Source organism: Gallus gallus, chromosome 3 (genome assembly GCF_016699485.2).
Source record: "Gallus gallus isolate bGalGal1 chromosome 3, bGalGal1.mat.broiler.GRCg7b, whole genome shotgun sequence".
NCBI classification, from domain to species: Eukaryota; Metazoa; Chordata; class Aves; order Galliformes; family Phasianidae; genus Gallus; species Gallus gallus.
The window spans coordinates 17,677,328-17,693,445 of record NC_052534.1 but is presented as its reverse complement, the minus strand read 5'-3'; the positions used below and the strand labels follow the sequence as shown (position 1 = coordinate 17,693,445).

The 16,118-nt window shown below is 40.3% G+C and overlaps 1 protein-coding gene across 1 annotated transcript; it reads left to right on the top strand.

The window, feature by feature from the left end:
• Window positions 1-39: 39 nt before the first annotated feature.
• Window positions 40-16,110, top strand: BROX (BRO1 domain and CAAX motif containing). The gene is made up of 13 exons (XM_419397.8): window positions 40-140; window positions 1,530-1,660; window positions 2,437-2,543; window positions 4,140-4,236; window positions 5,682-5,777; window positions 6,452-6,524; window positions 6,857-6,962; window positions 7,495-7,584; window positions 8,387-8,472; window positions 9,317-9,398; window positions 10,125-10,275; window positions 11,784-11,943; window positions 12,427-16,110. Exons 2-13 carry the CDS (start codon window positions 1,560-1,562, stop codon window positions 12,511-12,513), a joined length of 1,236 nt encoding a protein of 411 aa, XP_419397.1. The 5' UTR covers window positions 40-140; window positions 1,530-1,559; the 3' UTR covers window positions 12,514-16,110.
• The last annotated feature ends 8 nt before the right edge of the window (window positions 16,111-16,118 follow it).

The window sequence follows — 16,118 nt, the reverse complement described above, 5'->3', positions numbered from 1 at the left end:
CTGCTTCCGCCTCGCTACGTGTCATGGCGGCGGTCACGTGATCGCGCAGGGCGCCGCCGCCGCTGAGACCGAGCTGTAGCGCCCGGGCGGGGATCGCTCCTCTTCTCTGGGCCCCGCCGCTCCCGGTAGAAGGGTCCCGGGTGAGTAGCGGGGCTCCCGTAGGTCCCCCTCCCTTCGTCAGCCACTAGCCGAAGCGGCGGTAGGGCTGTTACGGCGCGGGCCTGCTGCCGGAGCGTGCGGCCTGGCCGGCCCTACGCCTCCGCTGGCGTTGGGGCGGTGAACAATCAGCGGGGCTCTGCCGGCGGGCCGCCGTGCTGCTGGGGGCGGGGGCGGTGCCCAGAGCGCTCCCTTACCTGAGTGAGCCCACCTTGTGTGGGGCCGGGCAGCGCACGGCCTTCCCGCGCTGGGAACGGCCACTGTGGGGTTGGGTGAACCCCGAGGTAACCAACGAGCAGCTGGGCAGTCACAAAGAGGTCACAGACAAGGAACTTTCTGGTCCCTCCCGAAGGCCTGGGCTCTAGGAGATACAGCAAGAAGTTGCTTTCTCTGCAGGCCTCACGGGTTTCAGCTAAGCTGCATGGTGTTTTAGAATAGGGAATTTACAGCCCCAAAACAGACCATAAGGTTGTTTGGGTTGGGGAGGTCCCAAGGGGGTTTCCAGTCCAACATCAGCTGTGGAGTTAGAGCAGGGTGCTCAGGGCTTCATCCTGTTACAGCCTGAAAACCTCCTGAGATCTTGAAAACCTGTAACCCATATCCTTCAGTGTCACATGTCAACATCTCTTTAACACCTCTGATGTAATGATGTCAGTGAATTGAGATACACCTGTGTAACAATTAGAAAGATCAACACAGTAGAATGGTGATACAGGAAGTGTAATGACAAAGGGACTCGTGCAAGGGAAAGCATTGCAAAGGAAAAGTACTCAACTGTCTCTGAAGATGGAGGCCTTCAGGGAAAACTCCACAAGGAAGGAATCTCCAACCAGAAATCCTTCTCTAGCAGCATTCAGCCCCTAAATGGGGTTTAGGAGAGGTGCAGCCAGGCTCCACCCCTTCCAGTCACACAGCTTAGTTGCCTTCACCTGTGCTCCCAGGGCTGGCCCAGTCCTTTCTCCCAGGTGCTCAATCAGTGGTTCAGGCCGTGACTCAATGGTTACCATATAATCTGTAAATGGCATGGGAAATATTTAACCTTACATAGCAGGTAACAATTGTTTTGAGTAAGAAAATATGCAGTAATATAGAACAAAAGTTCTATTTTATAAGTTCTATTTTCTAAGAGCTTTTTTTTCTCTTAGAGAAATAGTTGTCTCATAAAAAGTAGGTATTCTAAGAGAATGAAATTCTTAAACTAAGTACATGGGTGGTGAAGGCTTAGTGTTTCAAATGGAAAAAAAATATTTTGCGTAATTGTACATGTGACTTTTCAAGTTCTGATTGTTTGCACTTGAAATACATTTCTGTGAACTGAGAAGCACCTCAGCTGTATGTGTTCTTACAGCTGTTCTTTTCTTTCCACACTTCAGATTTGGTGTAAACAACATTACGGGAGGAAAATGACTCACTGGTTTCATCGCAACCCTTTGAAGGCTACAGCTCCTGTTCAGTTCAATTATTATGGGGTAGCTACCACTCCAGCTTCGTCAAAGATTTGCAAGTAAGTGTGCTTGTAATCAACTTCAGCCCTCTCTGTTTGGAGGATGTCTTTAAAAATAGTGATTATTCTTCTAATTTTGTTTTGAAGATAACTAGAAATGTGTAGGCTGAGAGACAATAAAACACTGATAGCACTGAACACTTAGTTACAAAGGACCAATTATCCAGTTTTCAAGTTTCTTAGTGTATAGCAAGACCTATTGTAATAATATAGAGGCAAAAGACTAAACATTTCTTTGTCTTTCTGATGACTGTGCATTCCTCTGCAAAAGATTACTCTGTAAGTGAATAAGGCATAAGTGTTCTATTGTAGTCAGGAATATAACAAAAAGAGACCACACTTTATTTTGCAGATCTATTCTTATTTCTTTATACGTTCACCCCATTCTTATGTTGATGAATGCTCCTGCTTGGTACTGCTCTTTCCTCCACTTGCACATAACCTCTTGGCAGATAAAGGATTATTCATTTTAATATGTGATAAAATTTGTAGATAATCAATAATTTATTTGCTGTTATTCATTGCTATCTGTCTATAATAGATTGTGCTATTAACAAAGAGAATCAACCTTAAGTATCCACTGGTGAAGGGAAGACTTTTCTGTGTTTATTGGCATCTTTCTTTCAGAATACCTTTCCTTGTGTTAAGGTAGCTGAACTGAATGTTGATTTTAATTTCCTTAGCTAAAAGAATGGTGGTAACGTGGGTGGGTTCAACAGCATGCTCTTAGGTAGAGCTTCTTAGTTTTCTTTTTTCTTTTTCCCTTCCCCATGCAGTGACTTGAGATTATCTCGAACACGGCTGCTGGAGCTGTTTACAGACTTGAGTTGTAATCCAGAGATGATGAAGAACGCAACCGACTTGTATTTTTCCCTCTTGCAAGGTAGGAACGTGCAGAAGTGCATACATACAAGTATGTAGTTTGAGTTTTAATAATGCTTCTTTGAACTTGTGTTGAAGTAATCTTATGTGAAACTCTGCACTTCTCAGGAAGGAGAGTATTTTCATGGGTTCCGTGCTTGATGCCAGTCACAAACACTTGCTAGGCCCTTTGTGCAAGCTTCTGTGTTCTTTTTCACCCTGAATAGACAGCGTTGGCTGTCTTATCCTCTTGCTTTTATCCTCATTCTGCTTCCTGTTGGAGAAGAAAGTGACATTTCTGACAGTGTGGTGAATTGCTCCTGAAGTATAAATTGGATCTATGGCTTAGTTAATAAGAGTCACTCTTCAGTGTAAACTCCTGGTTGATGTAATACTAAGTAATAGAACTTCTTGCAAACTTATGCTTCTGCCCTAGGTTCTTATTTTCAGTAGTTGGCATGTTCCCTTGACACCCTCCTCCTGCCAATGTTTTGATAACTTTCTCTTAGCAGTTTTTTTGAAAACTCTGAGACAAGTTATTTAGGGTCATATTTACAGGAATCAGATGATTGATGAAAACTTAGTTCTCCTTCAGTCGGTGGAAAGGGAAGCAGCTCAAGTTGGTGTAGTTTCCTCAGTCTCTTGAGTAATTGAGCAAATGATACCATTTGCTTTCCAAGCTGCAAGAGCACACTGCTGGCTCATGCTAAGTTTGTCATCCATCAGGACCCCCAGGTCCTTCTCTGCAGAGCTGCTCTCAAGGACTGCTCCTTCCAGTCTGTATAGATGCCCGGGGTTCCTCCAGCCCAAGTGCAAAACCCTGCACTTTGCTGTGTTGAACCTCATTAGGTTCACCTGGGCCCACCTTTCAAGTCTGTCAAGGTCAAAGCACCTCCTCTTTATAGCACCTCTCCATTGTGTTGGTCTTTTTGTCATCACGCTTTTGTTGTAATACCTTTCCTGTTGTATTCATCTGTCCAATTGCAACAAGGTCCATATTGCTGATGACTGCTTTCTGGGCAGTTGGACACAAAGAGGCAATTTCTTGTAGCCGGGGAGATAGGGTAGCAGATGATTAGGTAAATCCATGCTTGTAAGTCCTTTTCTCTCTCCCTGTTGACCAAACAGCTTTTCCTGGACTTTACTTATCATTTTTACAGTAGTAGGGAGCAGCCATAAGTATCCTGTACCCAGCTCAGTCAAACTCCCAGCTAGTCACTATATGGTACGTGCAAGGTTTTTCTTGAGCTGTGAAGGCTTGCTGAGTTGAAGATCTGCTACCTGACCTAATGAAAGATGCCCTTGCCTATAGTATGGGATTGGATGAGGTGATATTTTAAAGATCTCCAACCCAAATCATTTCCTAATTGTGTGAGCTGGTAACCTGGTGTGCAGAGATTTTCTTCTGGTAGCCAGTTGGTGTTTTTCAAGTCTTCTTCTCAAGATACTGAGGAACAAAAGTCTCAGGAGGTAACGTGTTTTGAGCAGTACAGCAATAAACATTCCTTTATTTTTATTCTCACCAGTTCTTGTTCCTTCGTTACTTCTTTCTGTTCTTTATTTTGGAATTGGCTGTCAGTACTGTTGTTTTTTTAAATCATTTTCTTTTATTCTATAGGTTTTATCCTTTCACTGGATGACTCTTCCCAGGAATGCAAATTGCGATATATTCAGAATTTCAAGTGGACAGACACATTACAGGGACACGTTCCATGGTATGTATGCTTTTATGATTGCGTGATATGCAGCTATTTTCTGTTGCTCCATTACATATGTGCACATATGACAGCACAGATGAATTAGAATTTGAACATGTAACAGAACTTTGGACAAGAGGTAGTTTCCAACAATTTGTTGCTTTGCATTTTTCCTAGTTGCCATACTGTAATAGGTGTTCTGAAGCACCTGTTGGCTTTATGGTACTGCTTGTTAATGATAAAAGACCCCACAGTGTTTTAGTTTGTTTACAAACTATATGTGCAGTTGGCTAATGCAGTGCAGAAAAGAACCTGAGTATGAAAGCATAGTTTACTGCAATTTAAAACTTTTTCATTTTGCTCCACTGTCTTCTAAATTTTTTTTTTATAGAAGTCCAGATGATGATCAAGGTCTGACTTTTGTTCTTTCCCTTTGAAACTCCTAGTATATATACTCCTAGTGCAAACAAAGCAGCTGTTTTAAGTAGGAATGTAGATCTGGAGAGGACCTCATGGATTACTCTTGATCCCCTTAATCATCTCTTGATAGCGTAGGCAATCATGTTGTATAACCATGCTTCCAAATCAGTCGTGCTTTATTTAGAAGTTGTGCTTCACTTTCTCAAAGTTACTATTACCCTTTGAAGGCAATCTGCTGGTCAGGCTTTTGTCATGGAGGTAAACATTTGTTCTGGTGCCAGCATTATTCTCCCCACCCTCACACCTTTCTTTTTAATGATTAGTACCTAAGCTATATTGGATTTAGGATTGCAAGTTGCAGTCTTTTCAAAGGCTGTGTTGAGGGTGGTGAGACGCTGGCACGGGCTGCCCAGGCCAGGCTGGATGGGGCTGTGAGCAACCTGGTCTAGAGGGAGGTGTCCCTGCCTATAGCAGGGGGTTGGAACTAAATGGTCTTAAGGGTCCCAAACCATTCTGTGATTCTATGATTCTGTGTTTTTAGCTTTGGAAGCTTCCTGCTAGTTGTGCATGCCAGTTGACTGCAGTTATATAAATACTTGCAATAACATTCGCTGGAGAGAGATGTAATAGGCTCTGACTTATTAACTTAGCAGCTACAACTTTTAAAGTAGACATTCCAGAGCAAAGCTTTCCACAAAATGTGCAATTAAAAAAAAAAAAAAGAAGAAAAAGAAAAAATGTCAGCCACACCCAAAACTAAACAAATCTCGAGTTACTGTTTTAAAATAAAAGTTCCCAAGTGGTATGGGTAGGCATCCGAACACAGAAAGTTAAAATTATGAACTCTTACGGGGAATAAGTAAAAGCTGAAGTGTCTTTTAGGCAGTTCAGCAAGTAGAAATGTCTGAACTGGGAATTGTTGGCTTGTGGAGAGAAATGCCTACCTCTGCTGAAAACTATCAGCAGAGAGAGTTTGTCAGAACAAAATGGAAAACATGAAATTGTTTGAGGGGGTTGTTGTTCTTATTTCTCTCTTTCTTTAGTGCCCAGCAGGATGCAGTATTTGAACTGGTTTCCATGGGTTTTAATGTAGCTCTGTGGTACACAAAATATGCATCGAGACTCGCTGGAAAAGAGGAGTAAGTGTTTTGCTTTTCTTAGTAATTGTATTGCAGCAATATTCCAGCAAAAATCAGTAGGTTCAGAATTTTGACTGCTGTGGAGCATGTGTAATGGAGACAAGAGGAGCTCAAGGAGATGGTTCATCTTCATTTATGTGCTTTTAACATCAGAATGTGCTTCAGTCCCTTCTGCTATTGATGAACAAATAGCATTAATATCATTAGGCTATGGCGTAGAGAAAGTGTAAATTGTGTGTAAACCCTTCATCCTTCCTGCTCTAGATACCTAAGTACAAAGTTCAGATTCTTAATATCACAGCTCTGCTAACTCTCAGCCCTGCAGATTTTTAATGCTTTGTCTTTTAACACTGAGGCTCCCCTTTACTTAAAAGTCAAATGTTTCTTTTTGTTCCTTCTTCAAGTGAGTTCTATTTCATGTATTTTTTTTAATGCCTGAACACTATACAAAGCTCTTTAGTATGAGAGTAGCGCAGCACTGGGGCAAGTTACTTAGTTATGAGTTACAGGGAACTCTCAATTTAAGCTTCAAGATGCAGCTAGACAAAACCATAACTGACCTGGTCAGCTGTTGCCTGTAGTTCTGTTCCAAAGCTGGAGGTGACACTAAATGACACTTAGGTCCTTTCTAGCTAAAATGTTAGTGATTAATTCTATATTTTGTCCTTTCTTAGTATAACAGAAGATGAAGCAAAAGATGTTCACAGAAGCCTGAAGATAGCAGCTGGGATTTTTAAGCATTTGAAGGTAGAAAAACTGTCTTTGTTGTCTGTCTCTGAGTACTTTTTGTCTTAGAAAAGCCTTTGCTTTTCTGACAAGGTTACAGAGTAAGCAAATACCTCGCGCTGCCTGGGTGATTCAGGGAAGAGAAGTGTGTTAATATATTTTGCTGTTGCTCAGTCCCTTTTTCCCAATGGAAGAGTAGTCAGTCTGTCTACCCACTGGTACCTGCAACAGTACAGCCAGCTGGTTTGGGGCCTTCACTGAGCGTTCTGTTGTTTTAAGAATAAAGGATGTGCTTCGCATTGACAACAGTGACATTGAGCCTAAACTGACTTAGAGGCTTTCTTTGTACCTAGGAATGTCATATTCCAAAATTGATTACACCTGTAGAAAAAGGAAGAGATTTGGAAGCTCGACTTATAGATTCTTACATCATCCAGTGCCAAGCTGAAGCTCAAGAAGGTATTCTGAGATATACTTGTTTATTGGGGTGGGAAGTGACAGCCTTTGTGGGTTTCTGTTATGTCCTTCGAAGTCTGTTTTGCAGCAATGCTGGTTTTTTTTTCCTTCTACTGAAGGTCTTTGGCTTAATGAGGAGGGTTGCTTTTAATGAAGCATAGGTTACAATTATAGGAGGAAATGCCCCAAATCAGTCTGATACTACAAATTTAATTTGGAAGAACTTATGTGAAACATTCCTTCCCTTTTTTTTTTTATCATCTTTCATGCAGTCTCCCTTGTGCTTGCCTAACATAAGTTCCCTGTCCTTTTTCTTCAAAATATTTGCAGTTCACTGGTTAGTCTTTAGACTAACAGTTCTTCCAGCTTTCCCATTAACTTGCAGTTGGTCTGCTCAAAAAACCATCTTCATCCTGCAGCTTGAACGTATTTGTTTTCTGCTCATATAGGGGCTTTAAAATGCTAAATGCCTCTACTAATGTGGAGTGATGTTTTTAATTAGGCTTTATACCATAGTGTGGGATTTTTTTTTCAGTGACAATTGCTCGGGCTATTGAGCTGAAACACAATCCAGGTCTAATAGCTGCCCTTGCTTATGAGACGGCTAACTTCTACCAGAAAGCTGGTAAGTGTCTTGTTTTGTATCCTTAGTGACCTGGTGTATGTGTTATTGCCAGCAGACGTGCCTCAACCACTTGTTAATTGCAAAAGTAATGCTATTTCTCAGCGGATAAGCTTCATGTATTTAGTTTTCTATTTAGTGCATTTGTGGCTTCAGGTAGTGCTGTAACAAATGCTTTCTGATAAGAGCTTTTGTTTTTGGGAGAATCTTTCTCTGTAGCTAGTGGTGGGGAAATACTGGTGAGTGGAGGGAAGACAGAATGATGAGATTATGCAGTAACAACAAACAAGGGGTTGATGGAGGTGAACTATGCTCAGCTGTCTTTGGGCAGTGAAGTACGATGCGGACAGTCAACCCTGTAGTGGATTGATTGTGTACATCTGCACAGATGAGCAAGCTGACCTGTGGCCTTGTGAGGATGGGTGGCAAAAGTGCAAAAGGTATGAGTCGATGTGAGGGGGAGAGTACTGTAATGTATGTAGGTACCTGTAGGTCACTCCTTAAAATTGACCTAGGAGCAAACTTTGAAGTGCTGCCTAAAGATTCTTTGTAAAATTAACCTTCCAGGCTCAGTGGGCAGCTCTTTCAGGGATTCTAGGGATAACAGCATGATAGCTTAGTAAACTGCATGCTTCTGTTTTTCTCATAGCTTCTCTGTGCTTCTGCAGGAATAATCTGCCATTGATTTCCAGCTACTTCATAGTTAAGATCTGTTGCTAGGTTTGAATGCTGATCTTTGAGTAGGGTTGGGGGTATTTCCTTTTTGAATATGTTTTAAACTGTAACTTTACATACATATTTTCAGATCAAACGTTATCCAGTTTGGATCCAACCTATGCAGGTAAATGGAGGAAGTACTTAAACTTGAAGTCCTGTTTCTATATGGCTTACGTAAGTACTTCGTTGATATAACTCACAGTTCTTAATGTTGTCTGTGGGCTGGATTGAGAGAGTGGGATTTACATATTGCCTTGACTTTGTTTCCATGCTGTGAAGAGACACTCTGCAGTGTTGGTTGCATTTGAAGTGTTTCTGCTGAACCAGGTGGAATTTCCTCAGTGTGGAGCTTATTGTGACTGTTGATGCAAAACAGGTTGAGTGTAGTACTCGTTTTCCATTCTATGTATGAAAATCTGGTACTAGGTATAATTCAGAGCTGCTCATCTTTTCTGCAAGTCCTGAAGGAAACTGCATCAAATGTTAAGTGCCATTCCAAGTAATGTCCTTTTTGATGTGACTGATCTGTTAGTGTAGTAGCACTCAGATTATCAGCTGCTCAGTGTGCTGGTTACTTCCTGTAGCCTGTCACAGCACATGATCTGGTTGTGGAGTTGGAACTGAAAGTTCTCAAAGTCTTTGTAAACTTACTGGAGTTCCCCCTCACTCTGGGATGGGATTTAATGCTGTGTACTGATACAGTGAAGCAGAGATGTGAACTAGACTATATACTGCTACTTATGGTTTGAAAGCCTTCATGAAGCTCCAGGATGCTCGTGGCTAGATGTGACACATCTTGCTTTAGACCCAGCTCAAGTGTTTGTGTTGAACTGTGTTGGTCAAAGTAAATGTGCTTAGTCATCAGTGAGTGCTGCTTTGCCTTGCATTCCCAAATTGTCAGCTGTCTGCAGGGGATGGCAGCTTCCAAGACAGCCAACTGATGTAAGGAAGGACAGAAGTGAATTGATGTGGGAAGTGCCTGGTGATGCTGATAACGATTTTTGTCCTCTCTCATTAGGCATACTGTTACCATGGACAAACTTTACTGGCCAGTGATAAATGTGGGGAAGCAATTAGATCTCTCCAAGAATCAGAAAAATGTAAGTGTGACTGAGACTGGATTATAGGATCTGATGACAACCCCCCTTTATTTTTCTATATTGTGGAGGGGTTTTGTTCTTGTAAACTTAAGCTTTTATCCTTTACCTGGTTAAAATCCAGCACACAAATACAGGGATGCTGTTCATACTGTATCATATAGAGACAGGTGGCTTTTTCTTTTGTATCCCAGTGGCCTGCACTGCTTAACTTTACCACAAAGTGTAAAAATGCTCAAATAATCCAATTAAAAACTTTTAAAAATTGTGAAAAAGAGTAGAGTATGAACAAACTGAATTGGATTACTTGTGGTAATACAGGTACTGTGTTTTTTATTGTCCCTGCCATTCAGATACGAGTGCTTCTTTTCTAACTCTGTATTAAGTATTGTTTGAGTGTCAGCTCTGCATGGATACCTTCATGTTTATTCTTGTTCTCTACGATATTTCACAGTTTTCAAGCTTACTGTCACATGTTGCCCCAAAAGTAAGAATGTTTCCCTGCTTCTATCTACTAAAAAAAAAGAACTTTTTTCTTTTTCTGTTCTTAGTCATTTTTTGGATGCAGCAAATCTTGGCTGGAAGTGCTGCCTTTTAGTTTATTTTTGTTTCTGGGAAGTAAGAAGACTGAATAGAGTCTGATGTCCTTAAAGCTCAAGCAGTGTAGATCAGAACTGTCATATAGCAGACTGATGTAACTGATTTTTATTACATTTCTTTCTTGCACAGTTTTTGCTAAGGCTGAGGCATTGTGCAAAGAATATGGAGAAACCAAAGGGCCTGGGACTACTGCCAAACCTTCTGGACATCTCTTCTTTAGGAAATTAGGAAGTTTGATTAAGAACACACTTGAAAAATGCCAGAGAGAGAATGGATTCATGTAAGTAATTTGGGATTGGTACAATATTCTGTATGGCCTGTTAATATCTTATCTGCTGCTTTTTGGTTTTTTTTTTTTTGCTGTTGTTTTTCAGGATGAGATTGTAAGAATTGCAAAATAACATTTACTCTGTGATAGAGCATAAGGTGTGAAAGAGTGGTCAGGCACTGGAATGGGCTGCCCAGGGAGGTGGTGGAGTCACCGACCCTGGAGGTGTTCAAGGAACATATGGACGTTGTGTTGAGGGATGTGGTTTAGTGAGAAACATTGGTGATGGGTGGATGGATGGACTGCGTGATCCTGTGGGTCTTTTCCAACCTTGGTGATTCTGTGATTCTGTGTAGTTTACAGAATTGCAGTTTTCTTTGTTTTGTTTTCTTTCCTCTTACCAGACTTGTATGGGTCTGTGCTACCACTCTTTCTGCGTAGGTCAGACTGACATACTGGAGAGGCTAAGCCGATTCCTTCCTTTTTTCCACAGCCACTTTGTTCCTTCTACATAGGAGAAAGTCCTGCAGTGGTTGCTGTGTTGCTTTAGTGCCCTCTTCCCTTGTGATGGGATCTAGTAGACAGAGGAGAACAGAGGGGAAATCGACAAGACTGGTGGCTGATTCTGATATGCTAGTGGGAAGACGAAACAGTCCTGCCTTCCATGAAGAGTATACTTTCATGAAGATATTAGGAGCTTTAGAAGTCTAATTAATACTATCAATAAAACTCTGTCAGCTCATGCTCTTTCCAAGAAAGAGTTTGAAGTAGTGATTTAAAATAGCAAGATTACCTTTGCTTTAGAATTCTCTTGATGACTTCTTTCTCCTTCTCTCTTCTCTTATGAATATAGTATTCTACAGTAGGTTTATTCCCCTTTTTACAGTATTTGAAGACCAGTGTGGTAGGGGGATTGACTAAACAAAAAGGATTGTCAAATATGCCAAACTGAACTGCAAATAGGAAAGGAAACTAGATAACCAAGGGCTGCTGGGGTGGTGTGCCTGCCACAGAGCTCTGCTGCAGCACAGGAACTAAGGTAACGTGTATTGGTAATAGGCAGTTTTCAACTATTTTTAGTTTGCCAAGGGTAGATTTATACCCTCACTCAGGCTTTGCACTGTATCAAGTCTTTGTGACTGTTGCAGTGTTGCTGCTAATATGCAGTGTGGCACATTAAGGTTAGTCTTGCAATAGTGGAGAAAGAGCTGCCCTCTTTGTTTTTCTTGGGAAATATTTTCAGGTTGTTTTTTAAAGATCTTTCTGGACAAAAGTTGTTATTCTCATTTAAGCACTGGGAAGGACGGGTGTGAACCCACCTGGCTCTTTGAGGATGAACAGTACCAAGAAGGAACTGCTTTTGTTGCAAATCTTGCTGACAGAATGCGCGCTGGATGATGCCTTCATGAAACAGTATGAGTGTAGTGCTGTGAAAACCTGGATTGTTTTTCTTTAGAATTGCAAATGAAACTTGCAGATAGAATGTGTTGTTTTCAATACATTACTGTATTCTATTTCAGCTATTTTCAGAAGGTGCCTGCAGAGGCTCCCCAGCTGGAACTGAAAGCAAACTATGGCTTAGTGGAGCCTGTTCCTTTTGAATTTCCTGCCTTGAATGCACACTGGACTCCTGAAACACTTGCTGCATTTGATCTCACCAAGAGACCAAAGGATGACACTGTAAGATAATCTTATATATTTTTCTTTCCCATTAGCTTTATTCTGTCTATAATAAATTGCTATTTTAGTCTTGTATAATGTTTCCCTCCTCAGTAGGAAAAGACTTAGACGTGCAGCTATGACCTGAGCTCATGTTTCCCCTGTGCAAGGAGACGAGTTGGTTAATCTCTCTGCCACACTATCAGCTACTGGAGAATAGGGATTATATTTTCCTAAGTCCTGAATAAGAAGAAATTGTCTAATGTGTATAAGGTGCTGAGATGATATGGGAAAGAACGCTATAGAAAGATCCTTTTAAGAAAATGATTCATTGAAAGATGCTGTAATAGTCAATATTTTTCTCTCATCTTTGCTCGAAGTCTTTAGCCTTGAGAAGAGGGAGAGCTGTTAGATGAGGATATGTAAGTTAGCACTGCTTGAATGCTGTGGGGACCCAGTGGTTTGTACTTGTGGTATTTAATTTCTTTTTCTTCTTGTTCACAGGCTAAACCAAAACCAGATGAAGAAGTAAAGCCTCTGAAGGAACCAGATATAAAGCCTCAAAAAGACAGTGGATGCCGGATTTCTTAAGTGCCATAGGTGCTTTGAATTCATGTGAAACTGTATTAATTGGACTCCAGGGCTTTTATTCCTGATCTCCCTTTTTCTGGTTCTTCTTTTTTAATTTAGAAGACTAAAATAGCTTACTTTTGTTAGTATGCATCTATCTTGCTTAAGAGTGTGACACATTTCTAGCAGTTTATTTATATCTGACTTATTTTTAGTTTTAGTGGGGTATCATAGAATGAATGGGCTTAAAGGTTCCTATTGTGCCTCTGGAGAGTTTCTTTTTGTGGGTTTCTACCCACAAGTAGCAAAGGAAATATCATGATTGTAATGCTTGAGGATTTTCCATTAAGATATATGCTATATAACGTTGCATTCTGCAAACTGAAGTTTGCATGAGAAGTTATATTTATTCAGGTTTGTCATACAGGCTTAGCATCTTGCCGTGTTACAATTCACTTAATTGCGGTGAGTGAAGAAAATGTAGGTTCTGTATTTCACCCTCTGGTATTTCCCAGGACTTGGAAAACCTTAAGTTTTGCATATTTGGAGCACAATGTATATTCTTCTGAAACTATGAGCCTCTGTTCTTTCCTCTCTAGATTAAGGTTCTTGTGTAAGAATTTGTGGTGATGCACTTTAGCTTGTCTGTCCTTAATTAAAATCCTTTACAATCACATTGTATGTGAAAGTAATGCAGCAAGTAATAAGGAAATGCTTGAAAGTGATGCATTGCAACATCATTCATTCATAGCTTTTGAATTTTTAAAGTGCTGGTAACTTTGAAAGCTGCAGATATTTGAAATCTCCTGGCACTAGAAAAGCTGTTTAAATATATGAAGTTGTAATGCATAAGGTAGTAGAATGGTAACTAAGATGCTGCGTTTCCTTATAGGTAATGTCTAAAAGAAACTGTTAGGATAACAGGTGAGATTGGATGAATTGCTGAAAGAACAGCTGAGAAACCAAGCTCTGGATTTCCTTTATGCTATTTGGAAACAGTGCTGTATCTCAGCTTTTGCAGTAGTGCATTCAAATCAGCTCCTTTTGAAGAGATTTTGCTGAAAGCTGAGCTCAGTCAAGACTGAGAAAGTATTTTGCAGAACTTGCTTTTTCTGTATCTGCCTACTGTGGAAAATGTGATAGCATTCTTTAGTACTGAGCGTTCACCACCACCCATGTCAACAGAACTGCAGCTTTCCAATTTGTTGTAAGAGGAAAAAAAAAATACAGTGCGTGTATTGAAGTGAGAGCCTTGCAGTCTCTAGATACTAGTTACTGCATTTAACTCTACCTGAGAAGGAAATTGAGCTTGAGAATGTTCCCATTTCAGGAAAACATGATGGCATGTGCACTTAACATGACGTATGCTGTAAAAATGTTCTTTGCATTGTACTGTCTGGATTGGTTCTCTTTCCACTGTGGTGTAATTCAGTATTTTTTTTTATTTTCAACATTCCATTGGACCAGTGTAACTTAGTTTATAGAGCTGGAGCGTAGCTCCTTGAAGGCCTGTGGAACTAAATCCTTGTGATGAGGTTAATATGAGCCCCAAGACTCTTCCCAAGGTATTGGACCAAAGTGCAGAATTCATTGCTGTAAAAGGCAAAGAGGATCTAATACTGGCTATTGTGGTGAATCAAATGCAGAACTTGCACCTTCCATTGATAGATTTTTTTCTTTCTGCCAGGTCTGTACACAAAAATAAGCATAAAATCAACTGAGTTGCTTCTTTGGAAGAAGCTTCTATTCTTTAAGGGCTTATATGGGTAGAGATAATAACTATCAAGAAGGATTTATGTCCAAAGTAGGTCTATTTTCTTCCAATGCTAAGAAGTAATTGGAGTATATTTTGAGAAGATACTCAGATCTGTTTGTAACTGATTGGCTGAGGTTTTTAGATGTCTTGCATTGTTTTTAAAAAAAAAAAAGCTTAAATTTTGCCAAAATGGAGCATGGAACTATTTTGCCAAAGCAGATTTTTTAATCCTTCTACAAAGCTTATTACAGCTGTAGTCATCTGAATTTGCTTAGCCTGCTGCCTTTAAGGATCAAGATGCAGTAAACTCCATTTCAAAATCATGCGTTTTTTTAGTTGCTCGTTGTTCTTAAGAAGTCTCTGTGTGTCAATATTTATATGTCCCAGCCCAATCAATTTGCTTTTTAGAAGACTGCATTCTATTTTTCCTTCTCCCCTCCCTCTCCATGTGCTATGCTCTGTGGCACAGACTTACCTTTGTCTGCTAATGCACATGTAGATGCCAGGACTCGTTTCCAGTGTAACTTTGACCATGGGTGTATTTCAGTGTATAAATATCTTAAGATGAACAAACCATGACTAAATCATTCCCAAACAACTGCTTAGGGAAGATGATTGTAAGGACTTGTAATTCTTAATTCTTTGGACGTCGTCTTCAACCAAGTGGTTTGTTTGAATCAAGTTTATTGTAAATAGTTGAGAGCATAACCAAGTGGATTGTGTCAGATTATGGCATTACTTAAGCCTAGCCGTGTAACTTCTTATGCCATTGCTGTTTCGGTAAATATGATGTAGTAGCTTAAAAATAGACTAATGGAACAAGCTAATTCACTTAACATGTGTTGCTTTTCAAGAGCAACTTTGTTTACTCCTAGTTAAAATCCTATGGTGAACATTGGATAGTTTTGCCCAAGAATAAGGAACTGGAGACTGCTTAGTGTGCAAAGTAGAGAGTGTGGTCAGTCAGTGAGCAGTTCTCTCTTTGGTTTTGTTGGATGGTGGCAAGGATTACTGTAAATAATATATAGATTGCCCGTTGAATGTGCTCAAGAATATAGGTAAATTGACTGAGAGTTTCAGGAAATTTAGAAACCTAGCAGCCGTGTTCCTTCAATTTAAGAGTGAGGTATTTTAAAAAATGACTTTTTAATATTCTTTTGCTGCAAGAGCCTATTTGTGTGGCCCCTCTCTGGTTTAGAAGCTCTGCTGGTTAAATCTTCAAATGGTGTTGGTGTAAATAGTCTTTATAAACTCGTGCTCGGTCTGAGACAGGACAAAACTGCAACTGAATAAAATACTGAGTGCTGGGCCCTCTACTTCATCCTTTTAAAATGTATTGATTGTCTTTAATCTTCTATAAATCAAACTACTAAGCTATTTGTAAGATTTATATTTAAATACCTCTAATACACTTCTTCCATGTTCTGTGTTTCTGGGTTGAGAGCAGTTAATCTCTGCCCAGCGCGTGAGGCTCCTAGAACTAAAGGTCTGTGTTTGGCCCTCGTATGCTGATGCCCACCTCTCACTGAACTCAGTAGAGGAGTTTTGCCTGTCAGCCTAGGGATAATATTGATCACCTGATGGTTCAGCATGAATAAGTGGTGTGTCTGTAATGATGGTGCTGGTTCATAGTATAAGCAAGAAAACAGATACCTGTATCTGCGTAGGGTTTAGTCACCTTTGCACTTTAGAATTCCTGATCTTGCAATTTTAGTCCAATACCATGACTGTAAATATTCCTTCCTATCCTTTTAGTTTGGTTGCACTGATTTCACTACTGTGCTATTGATACGATTTCTACGAGAAACATTACTAAAATGTATTTTTAATTGTCTATGTATAAAATAAACTCATGAAGCTTATCTCTGTC

Coding starts and splice junctions, on each gene's coding strand:
- BROX (XM_419397.8), top strand. CDS start 1,560: ATGACTCACTGGTTTCATCGCAACCCTTTGAAGGCTACAGCTCCTGTT. Junction 1,661..2,436: donor GCTTCGTCAAAGATTTGCAA/GTAAGTGTGCTT, acceptor TTCCCCATGCAG/TGACTTGAGATTATCTCGAA. Junction 9,399..10,124: donor TCTCCAAGAATCAGAAAAAT/GTAAGTGTGACT, acceptor TTTCTTGCACAG/TTTTTGCTAAGGCTGAGGCA.